The 22239-nt window shown below is 42.1% G+C and overlaps 1 protein-coding gene across 1 annotated transcript in view; it reads left to right on the forward strand.

Annotated features, from left to right (window-relative positions):
* ankfn1 (ankyrin repeat and fibronectin type III domain containing 1) overlaps positions 1-22239 on the forward strand; it is a 514783-nt gene that overhangs the window by 434035 nt on the left and 58509 nt on the right. The window contains exon 11 of the mRNA XM_028818514.2: positions 3085-3192. Within this exon, the coding sequence (XP_028674347.2) occupies positions 3085-3192 (108 nt within the window). The remainder of the gene's footprint in view (positions 1-3084; positions 3193-22239) is intronic.

Genomic DNA, 22239 nt, shown 5'->3' on the forward strand with positions numbered 1-22239 from the left:
TCTAAATTGGCCCTAGTGTGTGCTTGGTGTGTGGGTGTGTTTGTGTGTGTCCTGCGGTGGGTTGCCACCCTGCCCAGGATTGTTTCCAGCCTTGTGCCCTGTGTTGGCTGGGATTCGCTCCAGCAGACCCCCGTGACCCTGTGTTCGGATTCAGCGGGTTGGAAGATGGATGGATGGATGATTATATTGGTGCTCAGGGCTCTTTATTTTAAACCATTATTTATTTACCTTTTAAATGTTTTCAGTGCCTGATTTAACTTATTTTTAACACTCAATGGCCCTATTTTTAATGTCCTTTTAATGTTCACTATTAATAGAAGCTTTATTCATTATTTATTCCAATTTTCCGGCAGTTTTAAATTTGACCAGTAGGGGGTGTCTTGTTTGAACCCTCCATTTTAGTCGTTATTTTTACTGCAAAAATCACTGGATTTTATAGGAATATTTAAATACCAAAGCAGGAACAATGTTAGGACAGTTTAACCCCTTGTAGATGATTGTCGCAAAATCGCTTCAAACTGCTTCTGGCCTCAATGCAGCCGAAGTGGCGTGTGTATCCCGCCAGTGCTGGTCCATGCATATTCAATACATACCAAATATTGTATTGGAAGCACTTGTCATGCCATCTGGCAGTCGTAGTGGAAACTACATCTGCCTGATGGAAGGGAAGTGTTGGTGTGGCCATGCACATGGATTTTGGCTGCTAATTTCGAAAAATTGTCCAAATTTTAGGAAAGTTGTGCTAAGATAAGAATACATACCAGCTGATTGTTTGCTTCTGTGCTATATTCAAATGAACAATCTCCACTTAATTTAGCAGCTGCTTGACAGCAAAAACACAAATAATTTCTTTTTTATATAATTGTAAATAAATTTAGGCAACAAGGGGTTAAATGGGGTTTTAGAGTGTTTTAATTCACTTGAAAGTAGAGGGTGTATGTTTCTTTAAATATGTTTTTATTTTAGGAATTAAGTGTGCCAGAGCACTCATCTCATAACCCTAACCCTTCATGACTCAGAATGAGAACCAAGTGTTTTACTGTGAAATTTTGTGTACAAGTTGATAAATATTTTGTATGTCTTTATTTGTAACTTAGACAAAGCAATGTAATATTAGTGTTATATCATGGATTTGATGGTTTGATGTTTAAGAACACCAGCAGCCTAAAACCAGTTTGGCCAGTGATTCTCTGCAGAACTCTCTTAATCAACCCCCACAGGAGGTTTAATTATGCCTTAACTAGAGACATTTAAAGTCTGTGGGCACTACACATCAATACAATACAATACAATACAATTTATTTTTGTATAGCTCAAAATCACACAAGGAGTGCCGCAATGGGCTTTAACAGGCCCTGCCTCTTCACAGCCCCCCAGCTTTGACTCTCTAAGAAGACAAGGAAAAACTCTCAGCCGTCAAGCTGCCTCCCCCATTTGGCCATTCCACCGCTGAAACAGCGGTGGGCCAGCCAATCCGATGAAAGGACCCCTCTACCCCACGATTCCTGCAATCCTCCATCAGGGATGGCTTTGCCTTAGGCAGGCAAAACAACTTGGCAGGTGGGCCATGGCACCAAGGGCCACATTTGAGTACCGAGAAGAGAAACAGAAGAGGTGAGGGTTAGTAACAAATTATAACTGTCATGTTACTTATGTTTTAGTGCTAATGAATTTCCCCTTTGGATTAATAAAGTATCTATCTCTAAAATTTCCCCTTTGGATTAATAAAGTATCTATCTATCTATCTATCTATCTATCTATCTATCTATCTATCTATCTATCTATCTATCTATCTATCTATCTATCTATCTATCTATCTATATTATAATGCCTTACACATCTATCTATCTATCTATCTATCTATCTATCTATCTATCTATCTATCTATCTATCTATCTATCTATCTATCTATCTATCTATCTATCTGTTATATAGTGCCTTTCATATCTATCTATCTATCTATCTATCTATCTATCTATCTATCTATCTATCTATCTATCTATCTATCTATCTATCTATCTATCTATCTATCTATCTATCTATCTATCTTATAATGCCTTGCACATCTATCTATCTATCTATCTATCTATCTATCTATCTATCTATCTATCTATCTATCTATCTATCTATCTATCTATCTATCTATCTATCTATCTATCTAATGACTAACAACAGAGATGCAGTCTGTACAGTTAGTCAGCAGCTCTAGTCAGGGTGTGCTAAACTGAAGTAGTGAGTCTTCAGCCGGGATTTAAAAGCTGAGAACGAAGGGGCATCTCTTATAGTAGCAGGCAGACCATCAGCATTTATTTGGTTGTACTTTACTTATTTTATGAATATTATCAGTAATACGTTATTTAAGATGTAACTTAACTCCTGCTTGTCTTTTACTCTATGTAATAACCTGTCATTAGAGATGGAGAAGGGAAGGTGGGGAGAAGTTATAATGTATGATACTTTATAAGTCTATGGTATCTGAGGCATTCTGACAAAGGCTAATCATTAAAGAATACAATAATAATAATAATAATAATAATTCATAATACAAAAGGGGAAAGAAGACGAAAGACAAAGTATCAAGTTCAATCTGTAATGTTGGGCCTTCATCAAGGCATTCTGCTTTAGCTCAAAGAAAACTGAGGTATGGCCATTTCAGTCCATGGAGCAACCTGTGCTACCAACATTATTAGCTGTTTAACCAGATGAATTTAAATAATAAAACATGAGTTTGCGTTGTGTTTCCTATACAACCAAACAGACTGGCTAGAGATGTCAGCTTTGCACAGTTTCCTCTCTCACGAATCACACGCTTGGAGTACAGTGACACGGTAGTGGAGCAATGCAGCATAAGCACTGAAGTGAATTAAAAAGAAAATAGCCCTTCAGGACGCCTGCTAGCACTGATATTCACCATTCCTGCAACTTTTACCTCTGCAAAAGGCCTCACTATCGCGTCTTTCAGATGAGCACTCAATGCAATGCCACACCAAATGCGCCCGCGTTTTCACCAGCTACAGTGTGAATTCAGGTTTGATTTTTTTTACCTGACAGGTTTCAATTTGGTTTATTTTTCTCGTTCAATAGACTGGAAGGAGTTCGATGGCCGGGAGCCGAGGTCTCGGGGACAGAATGAGGCCCTGGAACGTCTCCTGCAACAAGTGCGCAACATTCACCAGCATTGCAGCTGCCAAGGTGAGCATCCATGGGTATACAAATGGGGACCAGGTCAGGGGTCCGGGGTTGATTGCTTCCTGTGACATTCGGTGCTGAATGATTTTGTATTCAATACTTTCTGAAGGTCTCTTTAGCTGTGATTAAGGTTTCAGATGAACATTCAGTTGGAAAAAAATATCCAAAGCAGGGGCGGAGCCAACAGTACTGGACCCACCCACTTTCCTCATTGGCCCACCCTATAGCTTAGGTTTTTACATTATTTAATCATCAAATGAAAATGAGCCTGTACTGCATATATGCACACCCACCCCCACCTTGGTTAAAATGTCAGATGGTTACAAACTTACACAGCAAAATCTCCAGCGTTAACTTTATCACTAGAAAAGTTCACTTAAGTCTGAAAAAGTATTTGGAAAATGCATATAGAGACGGCGATTATACAGTGTAGGTCTTGTGGACACCATGGGGCGCTGCAGCTCCCCAAACACCCAACACGAACAGACACGGACACAAGTTACAGGGCACAGTGTTTTATTGTGGGAAACTCTTTGAATCAAGCATGTCCCACCACCACAACCACAAGTACAATTAAGCACAACAAGCACACTCTTCATCTTCCTTTCTCTCTCTCTGTCTTTCGCTCATCCCTGCCTCCTCCACGCAAACTTTGTCCACCTTCCACCTGACTCCGGCTCATCCCTCACAGCCTGCATAGCAAGGATTAGAAAATAAGATTGACTCAAATTGTCACCAATCACAGTCACTCAAAACACGTGGCGTTAACAGGAGGCTATCCACGAGTAACATACTAAAGTTACTTAGCCTGCCATTGAGCTCCACTGATTCACATGATTCACGGAAAAGAGTCGTTCAAAAAGGACAAAATCATTTGTGACTCAGTCCATCTCTACTCTTTGACTAGATCTTGTTGGAGGCAAACATCAAATATGTCTCAACAAACAGCCGTCTTAGGTTTTCTTAGGAAAGGGAAATATACAGAAGTGTAAAACGTGTTGGATGTTGGCTTTGAAAATTTCCGTAATGCCCCAATGGTGAGTGGAAACCCCATTACTAACTTTGTTGACTTTAGCGATGGATGTGCTATCGATGCTATTAATGAGTGTGCTGGAAAATCGACAACCACCCAGCTGATAAACGCCGAAAGATTGGCCAGGTCATGGATCTTTCTGATGTTCACGAGCCACAAACCCAATCGGGATTAGAGTTTCCAACTTCTGTTATAGTTTGCTAGTTTGCGGTTCTTTGATAGAAGAGATAACAGTGCGTAGCTCTAATAGAGAATATCGAAAGATGTGATTTTGGCATTTTTGCAATAATTTAGGTGAGGGCAGATTCATTCATATATCCGGAAAACTAGAGACGCACATGTCAGATATGCATACACGTTACAAGGAATGGCAGTCAGACTGTTATATAATATTAGCTGTGTAAGCCCCGGGCTGCTAGGAACTATTGAAATCATCAGAAAAATAACTGAAATGCGGAGTCAGCGGTTTTGTTTTGCGAATGTGCTCGCCCCCCATTGTCTATAAGCAGCTAAGCAAGTTCCTCTCTCTGTCATTTATCTTTTTCACTTTGGTGACAGAGTCGCTTTCTTTCAGCTTCATGCTGTAGCCTCGTACTTCTTTCTTCTTCCGACTCGTGAACTTGGGGCCGCCTTGCCGGCTCTTTGAGCTTCATGCTGTAGCCTCGCACTTCCGTGCTGGACAGGCAAACAGACACACTTCCACGCGTAGACGTTTATATATAAGACTAGTCACAGTTATAATGGATATTGTTTGGCTAGTTGTGCCATGTGATGGGCTGGTATGTCTTATGTATCCACAAAAGATAGGCAGCAGTGGATTTAAATTAGTGTTAACAAAAACCATTCAAAAAAAAAAAAATACTGTTTATGTTAACATGACTAGACTTGAATATTTATTTAAATGAATATTTATTTAACTATTTAAACTCAACCCCATTGATTTGGACCCGCTGGCGGGACCGAACAATAATGCAAAATTTTTAACTAACTTGCATAAAATCATTCATTTCCTCTTTGCTATTTTTTGCCATTTAAATGCCGTATTACGTACCCTAATACCACAATGTAATGCTTTTCTTTCTTACCTCAAAGATCGCCGAATTGCTGAACCCCATGCCCCATTGGCTTTTTTGCACATCCTGATTCAATTGTATACAATTTGACGGACAGACTATTATCTACTAACTGAGAGGGGCGTTTCAACTTTCAAATGACACCCCATTCCACTTTCTGTGTTTCCCATAAAAACAATTTACTGCTCAAAGGCCGATCTTCGATGGCTTATGAGTCTTAGGAGAGATTCTCATTTACGTTTCGTAATGTAATCAGCGCGTGCTCCCCAACCTGTGAATCAACTCTGTTACAGATGTTTCTCCTAAAATTCTGCTTTGAGTACTGCTTCAAAACAGTACAGCTAGATGTGACGCTTGCAGATATTTCATAACATTTGTTTCCTAAATGTTCCTGTCGCTTTCAAAGACACTTGTGCAGAGTTTGGAAGCTTATTCCAACATCTGGGAAAAACGAATAATATCCAAGGGGCATTTTGTGGTGAAAAAAATCGGGAGTGGTCTCCCCTCGATCTTCTCATATACTCAGATATGGAAATGGATATCTGAAAAGTAAACCGCAAGACAATAATTATATTTTTATACTAGTCATTAAGCCCGTTACAATAACGGGCGTTAGAACAGTAGTGCATAAACATTAGTAGGAACAGTCTATTAAATGGCAAGGGACTTTGACCTCATTCTGTTTGTTGGTCGTATTTTTCTTTCTTTCAGCCTTTCTTTTGTTGATGTTTACTTGCTGAACTGACCGTTCTTCGTGTGCTGCCGCCGTGTTTTGTGTGTCTTTAATTTTCTGTGACAGTAATACTGTCTTGTACGGCTCTATTCAATAAGGGCGCACACAAAAAGGGCGACCTCAATTGAACGCGGCGAATAAAGGCGTTCATAAATAATTTATTTCAAATGGCTCTGGAATATGTGAAGAGCAACAAAAGTGCAGATGTTTGTTTACGCGCGCCTTTATTCACTGCGCCCAATTGAGGTCGCCCTTTTGAGACTCGCCTTTTTGTGCGCGCCCTTATTAAACGATACCGTCTTGTACGTCCGCTGGCTTGTACGTCCGTAATATACCTTTAATTTTCTCTGGCGGTAATACAGGCGTGCGCGTTGGTAATATACCTTTAATCTCCTCTGACAGTAATACTGGCTTGTAAGTGGCTGTAATATGCGTCACTGTATTGTGTACCTTTAATTTCCTCTCGCAGTAATACTGGTTTGTATTTCCGTAAAATGCCTCTAACTTTCTCTGACAGTAATATCGCGCGTCGCACCGCGCACCGCGCATGCGCACTTCACCAGAAGACACCCACACACGGACACCTGGACGCACATAGGGATTTTATTAAAGAGGATTATGTACATTAAAGAACCATTAACAACAAATAAAATCAAATTAATAATATATTGAACAATTATTGTAAAAGCAAAGTTGAATAAATCGGACTGTGCAGCTGCATGAATAAAACATAAAGTAAAAATAATAATAATAATAATAATAATACATTTTAGCGCTGCTGCCTCGCAGTAAGGAGACCCAGGTTCACTTCCCGGGTCCTCCCTGCGTGAAGTTTGCATGTTCTCCCCGTGTCTGCGTGGGTTTCCTCCCACAGTCCAAAGACATGCAGGTTAGGTGGACTGGCGATTCTAAATTGGCCCTAGTGTGTGCTTGGTGTGTGGGTGTGTTTGTGTGTGTCCTGCAGTGGGTTGGCACCCTGCCCGGGATTGGTTCCTGCCTTGTGCCCTGTGTTGGCTGGGATTGGCTCCAGCAGACCCCCGTGACCCTGTGTTCGGATTCAGCAGGTTGGAACATGGATGGATGGATAATACATTTTATTTATATAGCGCCTTTCCCAAAATACCACTTCAGGTTAATGGAAATAGCCCAATTGTAGCTAGAAATCGACGTTTTGTACCTAATACTTGTATACAAAATTTGGTTGACCTAAGTGAAAGCGTGCTCAAGCTATCATGTTTACACACACACACAGACATAATTTCAAAAATGGTATTTTCGGACTCGGGGAGGTCTAAACCGTTGAGATTCATCAAAATCTCAAAATAGAATTTTTGGAGGACTGCAATACTTTCCCGATACTTCGTATGTGAGAAAGTCAGGGAGGTCTAAAACATCGAGATTCATCAAAATCTTGACATCAAATCTTTGGACGATTGGAAGTATTGGAGGACTCCAATACTTTCCTGATACTTCGTATGTGAGAAAGTCAGGGAGGTCTAAAACATCGAGATTCATCAAAATCTCGACATCAAATCTTTGAACGATTACAATACTTTCCCTATACTTTGTATACGAGAAAGTAAAAATGAATGAATTTTGCAAATTATTTTGCTTTAACAAATGTGGATAACATCTTATAAATAAACGTCTACGCGTGGAGGTGTGTGTGTCTGTCCGGCCCAGAAGTGAGAGGTGGAGTCGGGGTAAGAGCTCCGCCTCCAAGGAAACAGAAAACTCGCTTAGCCGCTAATAACACAAGTCAGGGGAGCACGTCAGCAAAACGAAACCTCAGAAGAAAGACAAAGTTGATTATCTGCTAGCATTGGCAAAACGGTATCTCGTTTACTTTTCCTCCCACCGCTAATACACAAGCGAGGCGAGCACATCAGCAGAATGAATCCTCCTAGGAGAGAGACGCCCAAAGTGGTTCCTTTCAATTACATGACATCTCTACATTTCAAATTTTTTTTCTGACGATTTCAATAGTTTCTAGGACCCCGGGCTTTACAGCACAGGCTTACATGGCTAGTAACTAATAAGCTGCCAAAATTCTGAAAGAGAACTACCTGACCATTATGTTGAGGCATGAAACATGAGTACTGAGTAAAGCATGACGATATTATAGAGAGTGAAATCAAAGCAGCAGAAAATGGACAAAAATGAGCTTAAAGGGTTAACAGTAATACAAATAATATTAGGCCCACCTGCAACAAATATAAGCCCACCCTCATATGAAATCCTGGTACCGCTACTGGTGCAAATATTCAGAAAATCTACATCTACCTTTCCCCACCTTACCCCCCACACCACAACTCACAAGCACATTGGATCTCAGTCATGAAATATTTGTAAAGTTATATTTGTGCGTAAGACTAAAATCTTCATTCCAATTTCATAAGCATTGTAGCTTAGCTTAGCCCAATATCTCATCCAGGTTCCTCTTAAAGGTGTCCACTTCAAGTCCACGTCTCGGGAGTTTGTTTCAGGTTCCTGGCTTCCGTCTTAAATGCACTCCTCCTAAATTTCCACTCAAGTCCTCATTCCAATTTCATGAGCGTTGTGTTGAAGCCATATCTAATTAATGATCTGCATAGGTTGATGAATCTAAATTAATCGTAAATGGCTATTGTACGCATGCTATTTCTTAATCACGCGTAGCATAAACAGACGCCCAATTGATGCCTGGTGTACTACATAGGAGTGAGGACATGCGGAGATTAGAAATTTGTCCAACGACAGGGGACCGTAAATCCATCAAGCCCGTTTGTTTAGCTAAGCCATCCCAATATCTCGTCCAGATTCTTCTTTAAAGTTGTCAAGGTTTTCACGTCAATTCCATGTCTCAGGATTTTGTTTCAGGTTCTCACGACTTTTTCTTGAGGTGGTCAAGAAGTGCTTCCTGGCTTCCGTCTTAAATGCACTCCTCCTAAATTTCCACTCAAGTCCTCATTCCAATTTCATGAGCGTTGTGTTGAAGCCATATCTAATTAATGATCTGCAAAGGTTGATGAATCTGAATTAATCATAAATGGCTATCGTGCTCACGTTATTTCTTAATCACTCGTAGCATAAATAGATGCCAAATCGATGCCCAGTGTACTACGTAGGAGTGAGATCTTGTCAGGTGAGATCAGGTTGAGGAGCATGCACTGGTACAGCATGTTTCCGCACCCACCACACAATGAAACAGCTTGGGATCCTGGTTGGCAAGGCAGAGACACGGTCCAGTCCCACCCTAAGTGTGTCAGGCTTGTTGGTTTAGCTAAGCCCTCCCAATATCTCATCCACATTCCTCTTAAAGGTTGTCAAGGATTCCACATCTTGGGAGTTTGTTTCAGGTTCCCACAACTTTTTTTGGGGTGTCAAGAAGTGCTTCCTGGCTTTTGTTTTAAATGCACTCATCCTAAATTTCCACTCAAGTCCTCATTCCAATTTAATGAGAGTTGCATTGAAGCCATATCTGATTTATGATCTGCATAGGCTGATGAATCTGAATTAATCGTAAATGGCTAGCGTGCTCACGTTATTTCTTAATCACTCGTAGCATAAATAGATGCCAAATCGATGCCCAGTGTACTACGTAGGAGTGAGATCTTGTCAGGTGAGGTCAGGTTGGGGAGCATGCACTGGTACAGCGTGTTTCTGCACCCACCACACAATGAAACAGCTCGGGATCCTGGTTGGCAAGGCAGAGACACGGTCCAGTCCCACCCTAAGTGTGTCAGGCTTGTTGGTTTAGCTAAGCCCTCCCAATATCTCATCCACATTCCTCTTAAAGGTTGTCAAGGATTCCACATCTCAGGAGTTTGTTTCAGGTTCCCACAACTTTTTTGGGGGGTTCAATTAGTGCTTCCTGGCTTCAGTCTTAAATGCACTCCTCCTAAATTTCCAATCAAGTCCTCATTCCAATTTCATGAGCATTGCATTGAAGCCATATCTGATTTATGATCTGCATAGGTTGATGAATCTGAATTAATCGTAAATGGCTAGCGTGCTCACATTATTTCTTAATCACTCGTAGCATAAACAGACGCCCAACGGATGCCTGGTGTACTACGTAGCAGTGAGGACATGTGAAGATTAGAGACTTGTCCAACGAGAGGGGACCATAAGTCCATCAAGCCTGTTTGCTGAGCTAAGCCTTCCAAATATCTCGTCCAGATTCTTCTTAAAGGTTGTCAAGGTTTTCACGTCAACTCCACATCTCAGGAGTTTGTTTCAGGTTCCCACAACTTTTTTGGGGGGTTCAATTAGTGCTTCCTGGCTTCCGTCTTAAATGCACTCCTCCTAAATTTCCAATCAAGTCCTCATTCCAATTTCATGAGCATTGCATTGAATCCATGTCTCATTAACGATATGCATAGGTTGATGAATCTGAATTAATCATAAACGGCTAGTGTGCTCACGCTATTTCTTAATCACTCGTAGCATAAACAGATACCCAATCGATGCCCAGTGTACTACATAGGAGTGAGATCTTGTCAGGTCAGGTCAGGTTGGGGAGCATGCACTGGTACAGCATGTTGCCGCACCCACCACATGACGAAACAGCTTGGGATCCTGGTTGGCAAGGCAGAGACACGGTCCAGTCCCACCCTAACTGTGTCAGGCTTGTTGGTTTAGCTAAGCCCTCCCAATATCTCATCCACATTCCTCTTAAAGGTTGTCAAGGATTCCACGTCTTGGGAGTTTGTTTCAGGTTCGCACAACTTTTTTGGGGGGGTCAAGAAGTGCTTCCTGGCTTTTGTCTTAAATGTACTTGTCCTAAATTTCCACTCAAGTCCTCATTCCAATTTCATGAGAGTTGCATTGAAGCCATATCTGATTAACGATCTGCATAGGCTGATGAATCTGAATTAATCATAAATGGCTAGTGTGCGCACGTTATTTCTTAATCACTCGTAGCATAAACAGCCACCCAATCGATGCCTGGTGTACTACGTAGCAGTGAGGACATGCGAAGATTAGAGACTTGTCCAACGAGAGGGGACCGTAAGTCCATCAAGCCCGTTTGTTTTGCTAAACCATCCCAATATCTCATCCAGATTCTTCTTAAAGGTTGTCAAGGTTTTCATGTCAACTCCACATCTCAGGAGTTTGTTTCAGGTTCCCACAACTTTTTTGGGGGGGTTCAGTTAGTGCTTCCTGGCTTCAGTCTTAAATGCACTCCTCCTAAATTTCCACTCGAGTCCTCATTCCAATTTCATGAGTGTTGCGTTGAATCCATATCTGATTAACGACCTTCATAGGTTGATGAATCTGAATTAATTGTAAATGGCTAGCGTGCTCACGCTATTTCTTAATCACTCGTAGCATAAACAGACGCCCAATCGATGCCCAGTGTACTATGTAGGAGTGAGATCTTGTCAGGTCAGGTCAGGTTGGGGAGTATACACAGGTACAGCATGTTGCCACACCCACCACATGACGAAACAGCTCGGGATCCTGGTTGGCAACCAAGTAGACACACGGTCCAGTCTCACCTTACTTCCGTCAAGCTTGTTTGTTTAGCTAAGCCCTCCCTCCCAATATCTCGTCCAGATTCTTCTTAAATGTTGTCAAGGTTTTCACATCAACTCCATGTCTCAGGAGTTTGTTTCAGGTTCCCACAACTTTTTTGGGGGGGTTCAGTTAGTGCTTTCTGCCTTCAGTCTTAAATGCACTCCTCCTAAATTTCCACTCAAGTCCTCATTCCAATTTCATGAGAGTTGCGTTGAATCCATGTCTGATTAACGATATGCATAGGCTGATGAATCTGAATTAATCGTAAACGGCTATTGTGCTCACGCTATTTCTTAATCACTCGTAGCATAAACAGACGCCCAATCGATGCCCAGTGTACTATGTAGAAGTGAGATCTTGTCAGGTCAGGTCAGGTTGGGGAGTATGCACAGGTACAGCATGTTGCCGCACCCACCACACGACGAAACAGCTCGGGATCCTGCTTGGCAACCAGGTAGACACACAGTCCAGTCTCACCCTACGTCCATCAAGCTTGTTTGTTTAGTGAAGCCCTCCCTCCCAATATCTCGACCAGATTCTTCTTTAAAGTTGTCAAGGTTTCCACGTCAAGTCCACGTCTCGGGAGTTTTGTTTCAGGTTTGGGTCAAGAAGTACTTCCTTGGCTTCCATCTTAAATGCACTTCTCCTCAATTTCCAGTCACGTCCTCGAGGATGTGATTCACCGGTAAGCTGAAAGGATTCCACTGGCGTTTCCTCGAAGATGCTCAATTAAGACGTGAAACGTCAAGCTCCCTGTGTGTTACTAGTGCAGTCGGATTGTGTCCTCCTAACGTTGTGATGCAGATGAAGATCAGACCACGTTATTTTTTTTTTAGTAATTATCGCAGAAATCCATTGGGTTCCTAAGGGTTCACTTACTTTTTCTTGCAACTGTAGGCCCACATTTACTTTGCGCACATTCCTTGGTCTTACGGATGACAACACTCCTGGAGTGGGCACTCGCCTCCTGCACCGAGGTATCCAAACAGCCAAGGGAGGGCTGTCATTCTTCACCAGGAGGCACAAAGTTGAATTCGGCTCCCTGTCTTCCAGACCTCACCAGTCTCTTGTTTTTGGTACTTCAAGGCCAACACAGCGATAGAGGTCTGCTGTTCTTGGTGCTGACAGACCCTGCGTTTATACAAGCCATGCGTTTATTAGAATTCTGTATTCATTTGTTGGGGGGAAAGTATTCATCACTCATCTGTTTATGAGGCCACACTAATGATGTCACAGGCTAAAAACCGCCAGTCTGGCTCACTACGCTGCCTGATTTATGTGGAATAAATAGTCGTATTTGTCTTACAATAAATGGGGTTTGTAAGTGATCACGCCACTTTCGTTTCAAAGTCCTCAACAGGATCTGTCAAAAGGAATGCCATCAATCAGGCCGCATGACAGAAATATGCTTTCATATTCATATTTGGGAAGAGTCTTACCTTGCATCCACATGGCGGCATTGCTCCTCATATTGCACCGTATCCGTCTCGTCTTCTGTTGCAGGCCTGTTTGAGTTCTTTTCTGTTTCTGTCTGCAGTGGGACAGAATCCTGGCTGGTTGGTCCCCCACGAGCCGGCATGACAGTGTTACGTTACGTCAGCCTCCTGACATTTTGCTGTGTAGACAGGTCTCTGGCTGTCATCAGGGTCAATTATCTGACATCTGTGGTCACCATCGCTTCTTTTACACCAATAAGGAAAAATTGTTTAGTAGAGATAAGGAAGGTGTTCAGTGCTCCATCAAACAACACAGTGGGCTGAAAAAATAATAATCTTAAAATACACATGAAGAAATCGTGATACTTTTTAGAGCAGGGAGCCAGGGTGGAACAGTAGGTACCATCATCACCATCACCTTACGGATGCAGCGTCTTGCTTGGGAGTCCTGCTGCCAGATGTTTTTGCCCTTCTCTATGTCTTTGTGAGTTTTCTCTGCCTTTCCTACCAAAACCGCAAACAAATGCAATTTAGGTTGGTGAATCAGAATCCGCCTGTATCAGCATGTCAAAGGGCTCTACAATGGACTGGCATCCCAACCCTGGCTTGATTCTGCTTTGCTGCTCCAGTACCCCCAGAATTGGATTAAGCTGATTAGGGGATGTAATGTGATGATATCTCAAATACATTTCCAGGTAACTTAAAATGGGCAGGAAGTCCCACTAAAAATGTGGGCAACATTTCAAGAAGTCATTTTGAGGCATAACGAATTGCATTTCAGGAATTTTTCTAAGATGGGTCGAAATCTAGGTAATCATTGTTACACCTCAGTGCATCTCTATTGGAATGCATTTTGTAATGCATGAAGTAGTAAAATGCATCACATTTATTATTCCAACAGTTGGTGCATCACAAATATTTGTAGTAGTAAAATGCAATACTACAAAATGCTTATCATGTGTCCTCCATTGGAATAACAAATGGAACGCATTTGTCTCCGTTATATGACATTTGGCATGGGATTTGTAAAAGCAGTATTAATGTTTGTGATGTGCCTTTTGTTGAAATGACAGAGTCTTAGCCTCCAGATAGACACACAGATACTTATCCTATTACTAGCTGTGCTACCTGTCTAAGATGACTTGAAACCTAGGTAGTCAATGTAGAACTTAGCATTAACATTTGCAGTGCACCTTCTATTGGAATGTACTTTGTAATGCATGTAATAATAAAATGCATTGAATTTGTCATTCCAACAGAGGGCACATCACTAGCATTTGCAAGAATGAAATGCATTTCTACAGATTTTTGTGATGCACCATCTGTTGGAACAACAAAGTCAATGCCTATGTCTGTGTTATATGCCATTTGATATGGGATTCGTGAAGGAAGCAGCATGAATGTTTGTGATACACCATCTGCTGGAATGACAGTAACATATCATCTAGACAGACACATGGACATTTATCCTTTTACTAGCCTTGCTACCCACCTAAAATGGGTTGAAATCTAAGCAGTCACGGTTAACTTTTGCAGTGCACCAACTATTGGAATGCATTTTGCAAAGCACTTAGTGATAAAACGCACTGCATGTATTATTCCAATAGATGACACATCACAGTAATCCATTTTATTCAACAAATGTTTAATAAATAAAAAATAGATAGATAGATACTGTATGAAAGGCACTATATAGCATAGTAGGCAGGATAGATAGATAGATAGATAGATAGATAGATAGATAGATAGATAGATAGATAGATAGATATGAAAGACATTATATAGCATAGTTGACAGAATAGATAGATACTGTATGAAAGGCACTATATAGCATAGTAGGCAGGATAGATAGATAGATAGATAGATAGATAGATAGATAGATAGATAGATAGATAGATAGATATTTAAAGACTCTATATAGCATACTAGGCAGGATAGATAGATAGATAGATAGATAGATAGATAGATAGATAGATAGATAGATAGATAGATAGATAGATAGATAGATACTGTATGAAAGGCACTATATAGCATAGTAGGCAGGATAGATAGATAGATAGATAGATAGATAGATAGATAGATAGATAGATAGATAGATAGATAGATAGATAGATAGATATTGTATGAAAGGCACTATATAATAGATAGATAGATAGATAGATAGATAGATAGATAGATAGATAGATAGATAGATAGATAGATAGATAGATAGATATGAAAGACATTATATAGCATAGTTGACAGAATAGATAGATACTGTATGAAAGGCACTATATAGCATAGTAGGCAGGATAGATAGATAGATAGATAGATAGATAGATAGATAGATAGATAGATAGATAGATAGATAGATAGATAGATAGATATTTAAAGACTCTATATAGCATAGTAGGCAGGATAGATAGATAGATAGATAGATAGATAGATAGATAGATAGATAGATAGATAGATAGATAGATAGATAGATAGATAGATAGATAGATAGATACTGTATGAAAGGCACTATATAGCATAGTAGGCAGGATAGATAGATAGATAGATAGATAGATAGATAGATAGATAGATAGATAGATAGATAGATAGATAGATAGATATTGTATGAAAGGCACTATATAGCATAGTAGGCAGGATAGATAGATAGATAGATAGATAGATAGATAGATAGATAGATAGATAGATAGATAGATAGATAGATAGATAGATAGATAGATAGATAGATACTGTATGAAAGGCACTATATAGCATAGTAGGCAGGATAGATAGATAGATAGATAGATAGATAGATAGATAGATAGATAGATAGATAGATAGATAGATAGATAGATAGATAGATAGATAGATAGATAGATAGATATGAAAGGCAGCCCCCTTAGTGTAAGGCAGCAGCACTACCCCTGCACCACCGTGCTGCCCCCCAATTACTGATCACACAAGTATAACCCCTAACCCTTTATGCAGTGTGCTGGTTCATGACCTGGAATGAAGTGCTTTCCTAAATCAGAACTGTAATCGAATGGCGTCTCTGTCTTTTCCACCATAATGTGCTTTTGCTCGTCAGTCTAAAAGGCCGAGGCGCTGCAGTTCAATCCGATGTAATTAGCACTTACACTTGTTGAGTTTCAAATTGTATCTATTGTCATTTCTATTGACAGTTTTTGTCAACTTGCCACTCTTGTGATTGTCCCACTGAGCTTTACTGTACAGATAGGTGTCATGTATACTGAACTTTGTTAAACAATAAAACAAGAAATAACACCAAATATTTCTATCAAATTCTACTTGTTGAATTAGTTTAAAACGTCTCTAATGTTTTGTTGTATTTTTTCACTTCCATGGCTGACACTTTTATTAGAATGATGTAGTTTACTTCAAAGTCAATGGCAACACATAGAAAAGAATAAAGCAGCCTTGTGAGTTTCTTACGGCAGATTCTGTAGCGCTGCACCTCTGACATTCAGTTTCATCTTAAGATCTCGCATTAAATAATATAATTAAAGAAGCTCTCCTTGTAAAATAAATAGAATTAAGTTAAATTATGAATAAAATGTAGCTATAAGAGCTATTTTCAGTGACTAAAATAATATCATTTTAGTCCCTTTTATTTTGACTACAATTAGGACAGATGGCACGACCAAAGCACAGTTACATTTTAGCCTAAAGACGAAGCGTGAATGTGAAGAGGGGGCCAAAAACAACACCACTGGCAAGCAGGCCTGTTGGAGAATTGCTTGTGCAGCCCCCCTTAGGATAACTGAGAGGGGGATTCTCTTTAACACGTCATAGTCTGCCCTTTGGGGTGGCACGGTGGCGCAGTGGGTAGCGCTGCTGCCTCAGAGTTGGGAGACCTGGGGACCTGGGTTCGCTTCCCGGGTCCTCCCTGCGTGGAGTTTGCATGTTCTCCCCGTGTCTGCGTGGGTTTCCTCCCACAGTCCAGAGACATGCAGGTTAGGTGGATTGGCAATTCTAAATTGGCCCTAGTGTGTGCTTGGTGTGTTTGTGTGTGTCCTGCAGTGGGTTGGCACCTTGCCCGGGATTGGTTCCTGCCTTGTGCGCTGGGATTGGCTCCAGCAGACCCCCATGACCCTGTGTTCAGATTCAGCGGGTTGGAGGATGGATGGATAGTCTGCCCTTTGCCATGTACACTATCAAAAGTGTTCAGGTGCTTATAATTTATTATTTATTATTATTGTTTAAGGAAAGAAATGAAGCAATTCAGAGGAACGATATAGAAATTTAGGGGAACAAATCTTAAAAAACAAGTCTCATAAAATTCATTCATAAGAAGTTAATTAGCAGCAAAAACAGGCCACTAATTAAGAAAATGGTTAGAATGAAAACCTGCAGCCAATGTGGCCCTCGAGGACCCCTGCCAAACAGCATTCCCAGATGGCAGTGGCCTCTTTCAACAGGACAATGCACCCTGCTACCCTGCAAAAATTGTCCAGGAATGGCTTGAGGAACATAACAAAAGAGTTCAAGGTGATGACTTGGCCTCCAAATGTCCTCAATATGACTGAGCATATCTGTGGGACGTGCTGGAAGATCAAGTCCAATCCATGGAGGCCCCACCTCAGAACTTGCAGGCCTTAAAGGATCTGCTGCTTATGTCTTGGTGCAGGATACCGCGGGACACCTTCAGAGGTCTTGTGGAGTCCAAGCCTCGACGGGTCAGGGCTGTGTTGGCAGCAGGAGGGGGGCGCACATGGTATTAGGCAGGCGGTTTGAAAATTGTGGCTCATTGGTGTATAAAGCTTAGTGAAACCCAATCTTCATATATGACGTTGCAATGTATCATTTTTGAGGGTCTCGTGCCTTGATTGGCCAGTCTCTATGAAGATCATTAGCTGTCGATGAAGATTTCGAAAGCCCCCAGAGTCCGGTATTAAACCCAAATTTTCTTCTAATATTAAATATCCTCACCAAGGAATTCTGGTCATTTTTCCGTCTGTTTTTGCTCCTTGTCGCTCCCCCCTGTGTACCCTCACAATATCTCTCATGATTGATTGACCTGCTTCTGAAGTTGAAGCTTTGTTGGCTCACGCAGCCAGCCCTCTTTGTAGGCTCGGAATAAGAACTCCAGTGGCCTGGCGACACTGTCACCCTCCTCGAGTTGCCAATACTTGTACACTGCGTGTCAGCAGAGCCGCTGTGTGTAAAGCTGTAAATCACTTTGACAACTCAGTAAAAGTGAAAAGATGCCAGCTGACATCCTTTGTAAAGGTGCCATCTACATACTGTACATATAGTATGGAGTCAGAGCCAAGGCGGGTTGGATTGGGCATGCCAGCTGGACCCAGCTAAGGCCATCATTTTATTAGAAAAGAAAATAAAACTAAACTCAGACAGTGGATCTGCATATGTCTGCGTATGCGTTGTAATAAATGAAAACCACTCTGAAAACTCCAAGGAGAGTTGGGGAATGACCCCGTATAATGTCCGTCGGACAAAACGAAGAAATGATAGCAAATCAATCAAAAAAACCAAAGCATTTGACAGCATTGTAGTTGGCACCTGAGGTTTATATGGACAAAATGGTGGCAGGAAATGACATCAAAGCAGACAGACGGCAGTGACGTCATCGGGGCAGAACCGGATTGGGGTCATCTATAGTAGCCGGAAGTGATGTCATCTTTAGGGGTCCGAAGTGACTTCATTATGGAGGAGCCGGAAGTGTCGTCATCAGTAGGAGCCAGAAGTGACGTCATCAGGGCAGAAATGGATTGAGGTCATCTACAGTGGCCGGATGTGACGTCATTACGAAGGGCCAGAAGTGACATCATCTTTAGGGTTTGGAAGTGACATCATTATGGAGGAACCGGAAGTGTCATCATCAGTAGGACCCAGAAGTGACGTTATCAGGGCAGAAATGGATTGAGGTCAACTACAGTGGCCGGATGTGATGTCATTACGAAGGGCCAGAAGTGACATCATCTTTAGGGTTCGGAAGTGACATCATTATGGTGGAGCCAGAAGTGACGTCATCGCTAGGAGCTGGAAGTGATGTCATCATGGCAGAAACGGATTGAAGTCATCTATAGTGGCCAGAAGTGAGGTAATTACGGAGGGCTGGAAGAGACGTCATCTTTAGGGTTCGGAAGTGACATCATTATGGTGGAGCCAGAAGTGACGTCATCGCTAGGAGCTGGAAGTGATGTCATCATGGCAGAAACGGATTGAAGTCATCTATAGTGGCCAGAAGTGAGGTAATTACGGAGGGCTGGAAGAGACGTCATCTTTAGGGGTCGGAAGTGACATCATTATGGTGGAGCCAGAAGTGACGTCATCGCTAGGAGCTGGAAGTGACGTCATCAGGGCAGAAATGGATTGGGGTCATCTATAGTAGCCGGAGGTGATGTCATCTTTAGGGGTCGGAAGTGACTTCATTATGGAAGAGCTGGAAGTGTCGTCATCAGCAGGAGCCAGAAGTGACGTCATCAGGGCAGAAATGGATTGAGGTCATCTACAGTGGCCAGAAGTGATGTCATTACGAAGGGCCAGAAGTGACATCATCTTTAGGGATCGGAAGTGACATCATTATGGTGGAGCCAGAAGTGACGTCATCGCTAGGAGCTGGAAGTGACGTCATCAGGGCCGAAACAGATTGAAGTCATCTATAGTGGCCAGAAGTGAGGTAATTACGGAGGGCTGGAAGTGATGTCATCTTTAGAGGTCGGAAGTGACTTCATTTTGGTGGAGCCAGAAGTGACGTCATCGTTAGGAGCTGGAGGTGACGTCATCAGGGCAGAAACAGATTGAAGTCATCTATAGTGGCCAGAAGTGATGTCATTGCGGAGGGCTGGAAGTGACGTCATCTTTAGGGGTCAGAAGTGACTTCATTATCCTGGAGCCAAAAGTGACGTCATCAGGGTGGAAACGGATTGAGGACATCTATAGTGGCCGGGCATGACGTCATCTTTAGGGGTCAGAAGTGACTTCATTACGGCGGTGCCGGAAGTGACGTCATCATTAGGAGCCAGAAGTGACGTCATCAGGGCGGAACTGGACTGAGGTCAGCAATAGTAGTCGGAAGTGTCGTCATCTTTAGGGGATGGAAGGGACGTCATCACGGGAGAGCTGGAAGTGATGGTGTTCGGAGACGGGATTGTTGTGTAGTGGCCATTTTGGAAACCGGAAGTATTGTAGGTAAGTTATGATTTTTCTTCTTTGGTTCTGTTGAAGGAGAGAGAGACATTAGTACATACAATCGACCTTTTATCTCGCGTAATGTCACTCACCTTAGGGCTTGTTGGCTGCCTCGTAAGCACACGTGTGTGACAGCGTATACAGAACAGATACAGACAAACATACTGTACACATTGTATATGTGCTCTTCTGGGCGACAGAGGGCGAAACTCACCTGGATGAGTGGAAGAAGAGGAAAGACAGAGAGGAGGAAGAAGAGTATTATTTATTATTATGATTGTGCAACTGTGTAAGAGGTGTATTTGAATAATAAAATCTTTATTCGAACCCGGGACTTGCTGTATTTGGGGATTGGGGCCTCAATGGCATCCCCTACTGGTCACAAAGTAGACACACAACACCTTAGATAGTGTTGGGGTCTCAGCCTGGAAAACCTTTAGGCAAAGGAAAGATAAATAAGTTGTTGAATTATACAAAGGTGGTCTCCTTTATCCGAATCGTGTAAACCCCCCACCCCCACCACCACAATAATAATAATAATAATAATTCATTACATTTATATAGCGCCTTTCTCAGTACTCAAAGCGCTATCCACACAGGGAGGAACCGGGAAGTGTTCTGTAGATCTCCCCAACGACTTTCTGTTGCGTCATTTCTTGAACAGGATGACTGGAAGTGGTTAGCGTTGGGGTCAGGGCGGAAGTGATGTCACTGATCTTCAGAAGGGATCTTCTCAATTCTGAAGGTGGAAGCAGAGGGCATGTTAAGACCCCCTATCGTCTCTGTTAAATCTGCGTGAGACCCTCGCTGTACTTACATATTAGACAATAAATGCCACTTCCTAACCCGCTTGATCCAGACAAGGGTCGCGGGAACAAACCCCAAACAGGGCACCAGCCCACTGCAGGAGACAATATTTACGTAAATAAAATCATAATCTGTTTGTCTGTTGGTGGGTTTGTTTGCCAGTCATGCCAAAATGGCTGAACAGTTTTTAATGAAATTATGCAAGTGCATTGCTGTTGATTCAACTTAAAATATATGATATTTGGCATATTGGGGAGAGGGGAGAGAGGCAACCCAACAAATTACTGGGGAGACAAGAACTACAATTCCCATCAGGCAGCAGGAGTGCACAGGGTCAAATGGGACCAATGTTTAAAGGCTGCTGGTCATGTAATCTGAATAACATTTATGTTGTTGCGCTGGATTACAGCTTTTGTCTAAGAGTACATCTTCATGGCTCATTGTTGTTATGGTAGGCAACTAGCGAAAAGATTTTTATCGCAACTGGGAGAAGAGACAAGTTCAAAAATCAGAAAACTGATCAAAAACAAGAAACAAAATCCCTGCCAGAATGGACTCCCTTCCCGTGCCCAGGTGGCAAATAGGCAGCAAAAAGGCAAAGGAGGTTCCCTGCCTACACAAGGATCTGGACGTAATACACCATCTGAACAATGGGTACATTGGCATCCCGGCAGGATTAGGTGGATGAACACTTCCCAGCCTGGTAGGTCAGCTTGAAGGAAGGACTGGGGAAGCTGAATTTCTCAAGCTACATGTTACCCTAAACTGCTGGGTGGCAGCAACCCTAGAGCCAGATTCACCAAAGGACACCCACGGGGGCATGCTGGGAGTTGTAGTGCCATAGTAGTGCCACCTTGGTTCCACCAGGGGGTGCTGCTGGAGCTGTGCTCATTAGTTTTTGGGACTTCCAATTGACCTGGAAGTACTTCCATTGGGCTATACTCTGGCACGGGGAGTACTTCCAAGTCCAAGATAAAAGGAGTCACTCTGCCACGTCTAGGCGAGTCAGAGTCGGGTGGAAGGAGGACATAGCTCGCTTGGAGGTGAGGAGAAGAGGAAAAAGAGAAATAAAGAGCAATGCTGTGTATTGGAAGAGGCCTTGTTAACCCTTTGCGGTCGTTAGGCCAGAAAACTGTCCTTAGTAAAAAGTGCGCTATAGGTCGTCAGGCCACCGCTGGTGGCCCTGCAAGTTTCTGACCGATTTGCACAGTCGCCTGGTCGAGAAAAGTGGCCTGTGTTATTCCTACGTGCTTGAAAAAAATAACTGCTGTAATTATTGGCGTTTTTTCAATAATTAATTACGACTAATGTAGCGTGACGTTG

Source organism: Erpetoichthys calabaricus, chromosome 14 (genome assembly GCF_900747795.2).
Source record: "Erpetoichthys calabaricus chromosome 14, fErpCal1.3, whole genome shotgun sequence".
NCBI lineage: Eukaryota > Metazoa > Chordata > Cladistia > Polypteriformes > Polypteridae > Erpetoichthys > Erpetoichthys calabaricus.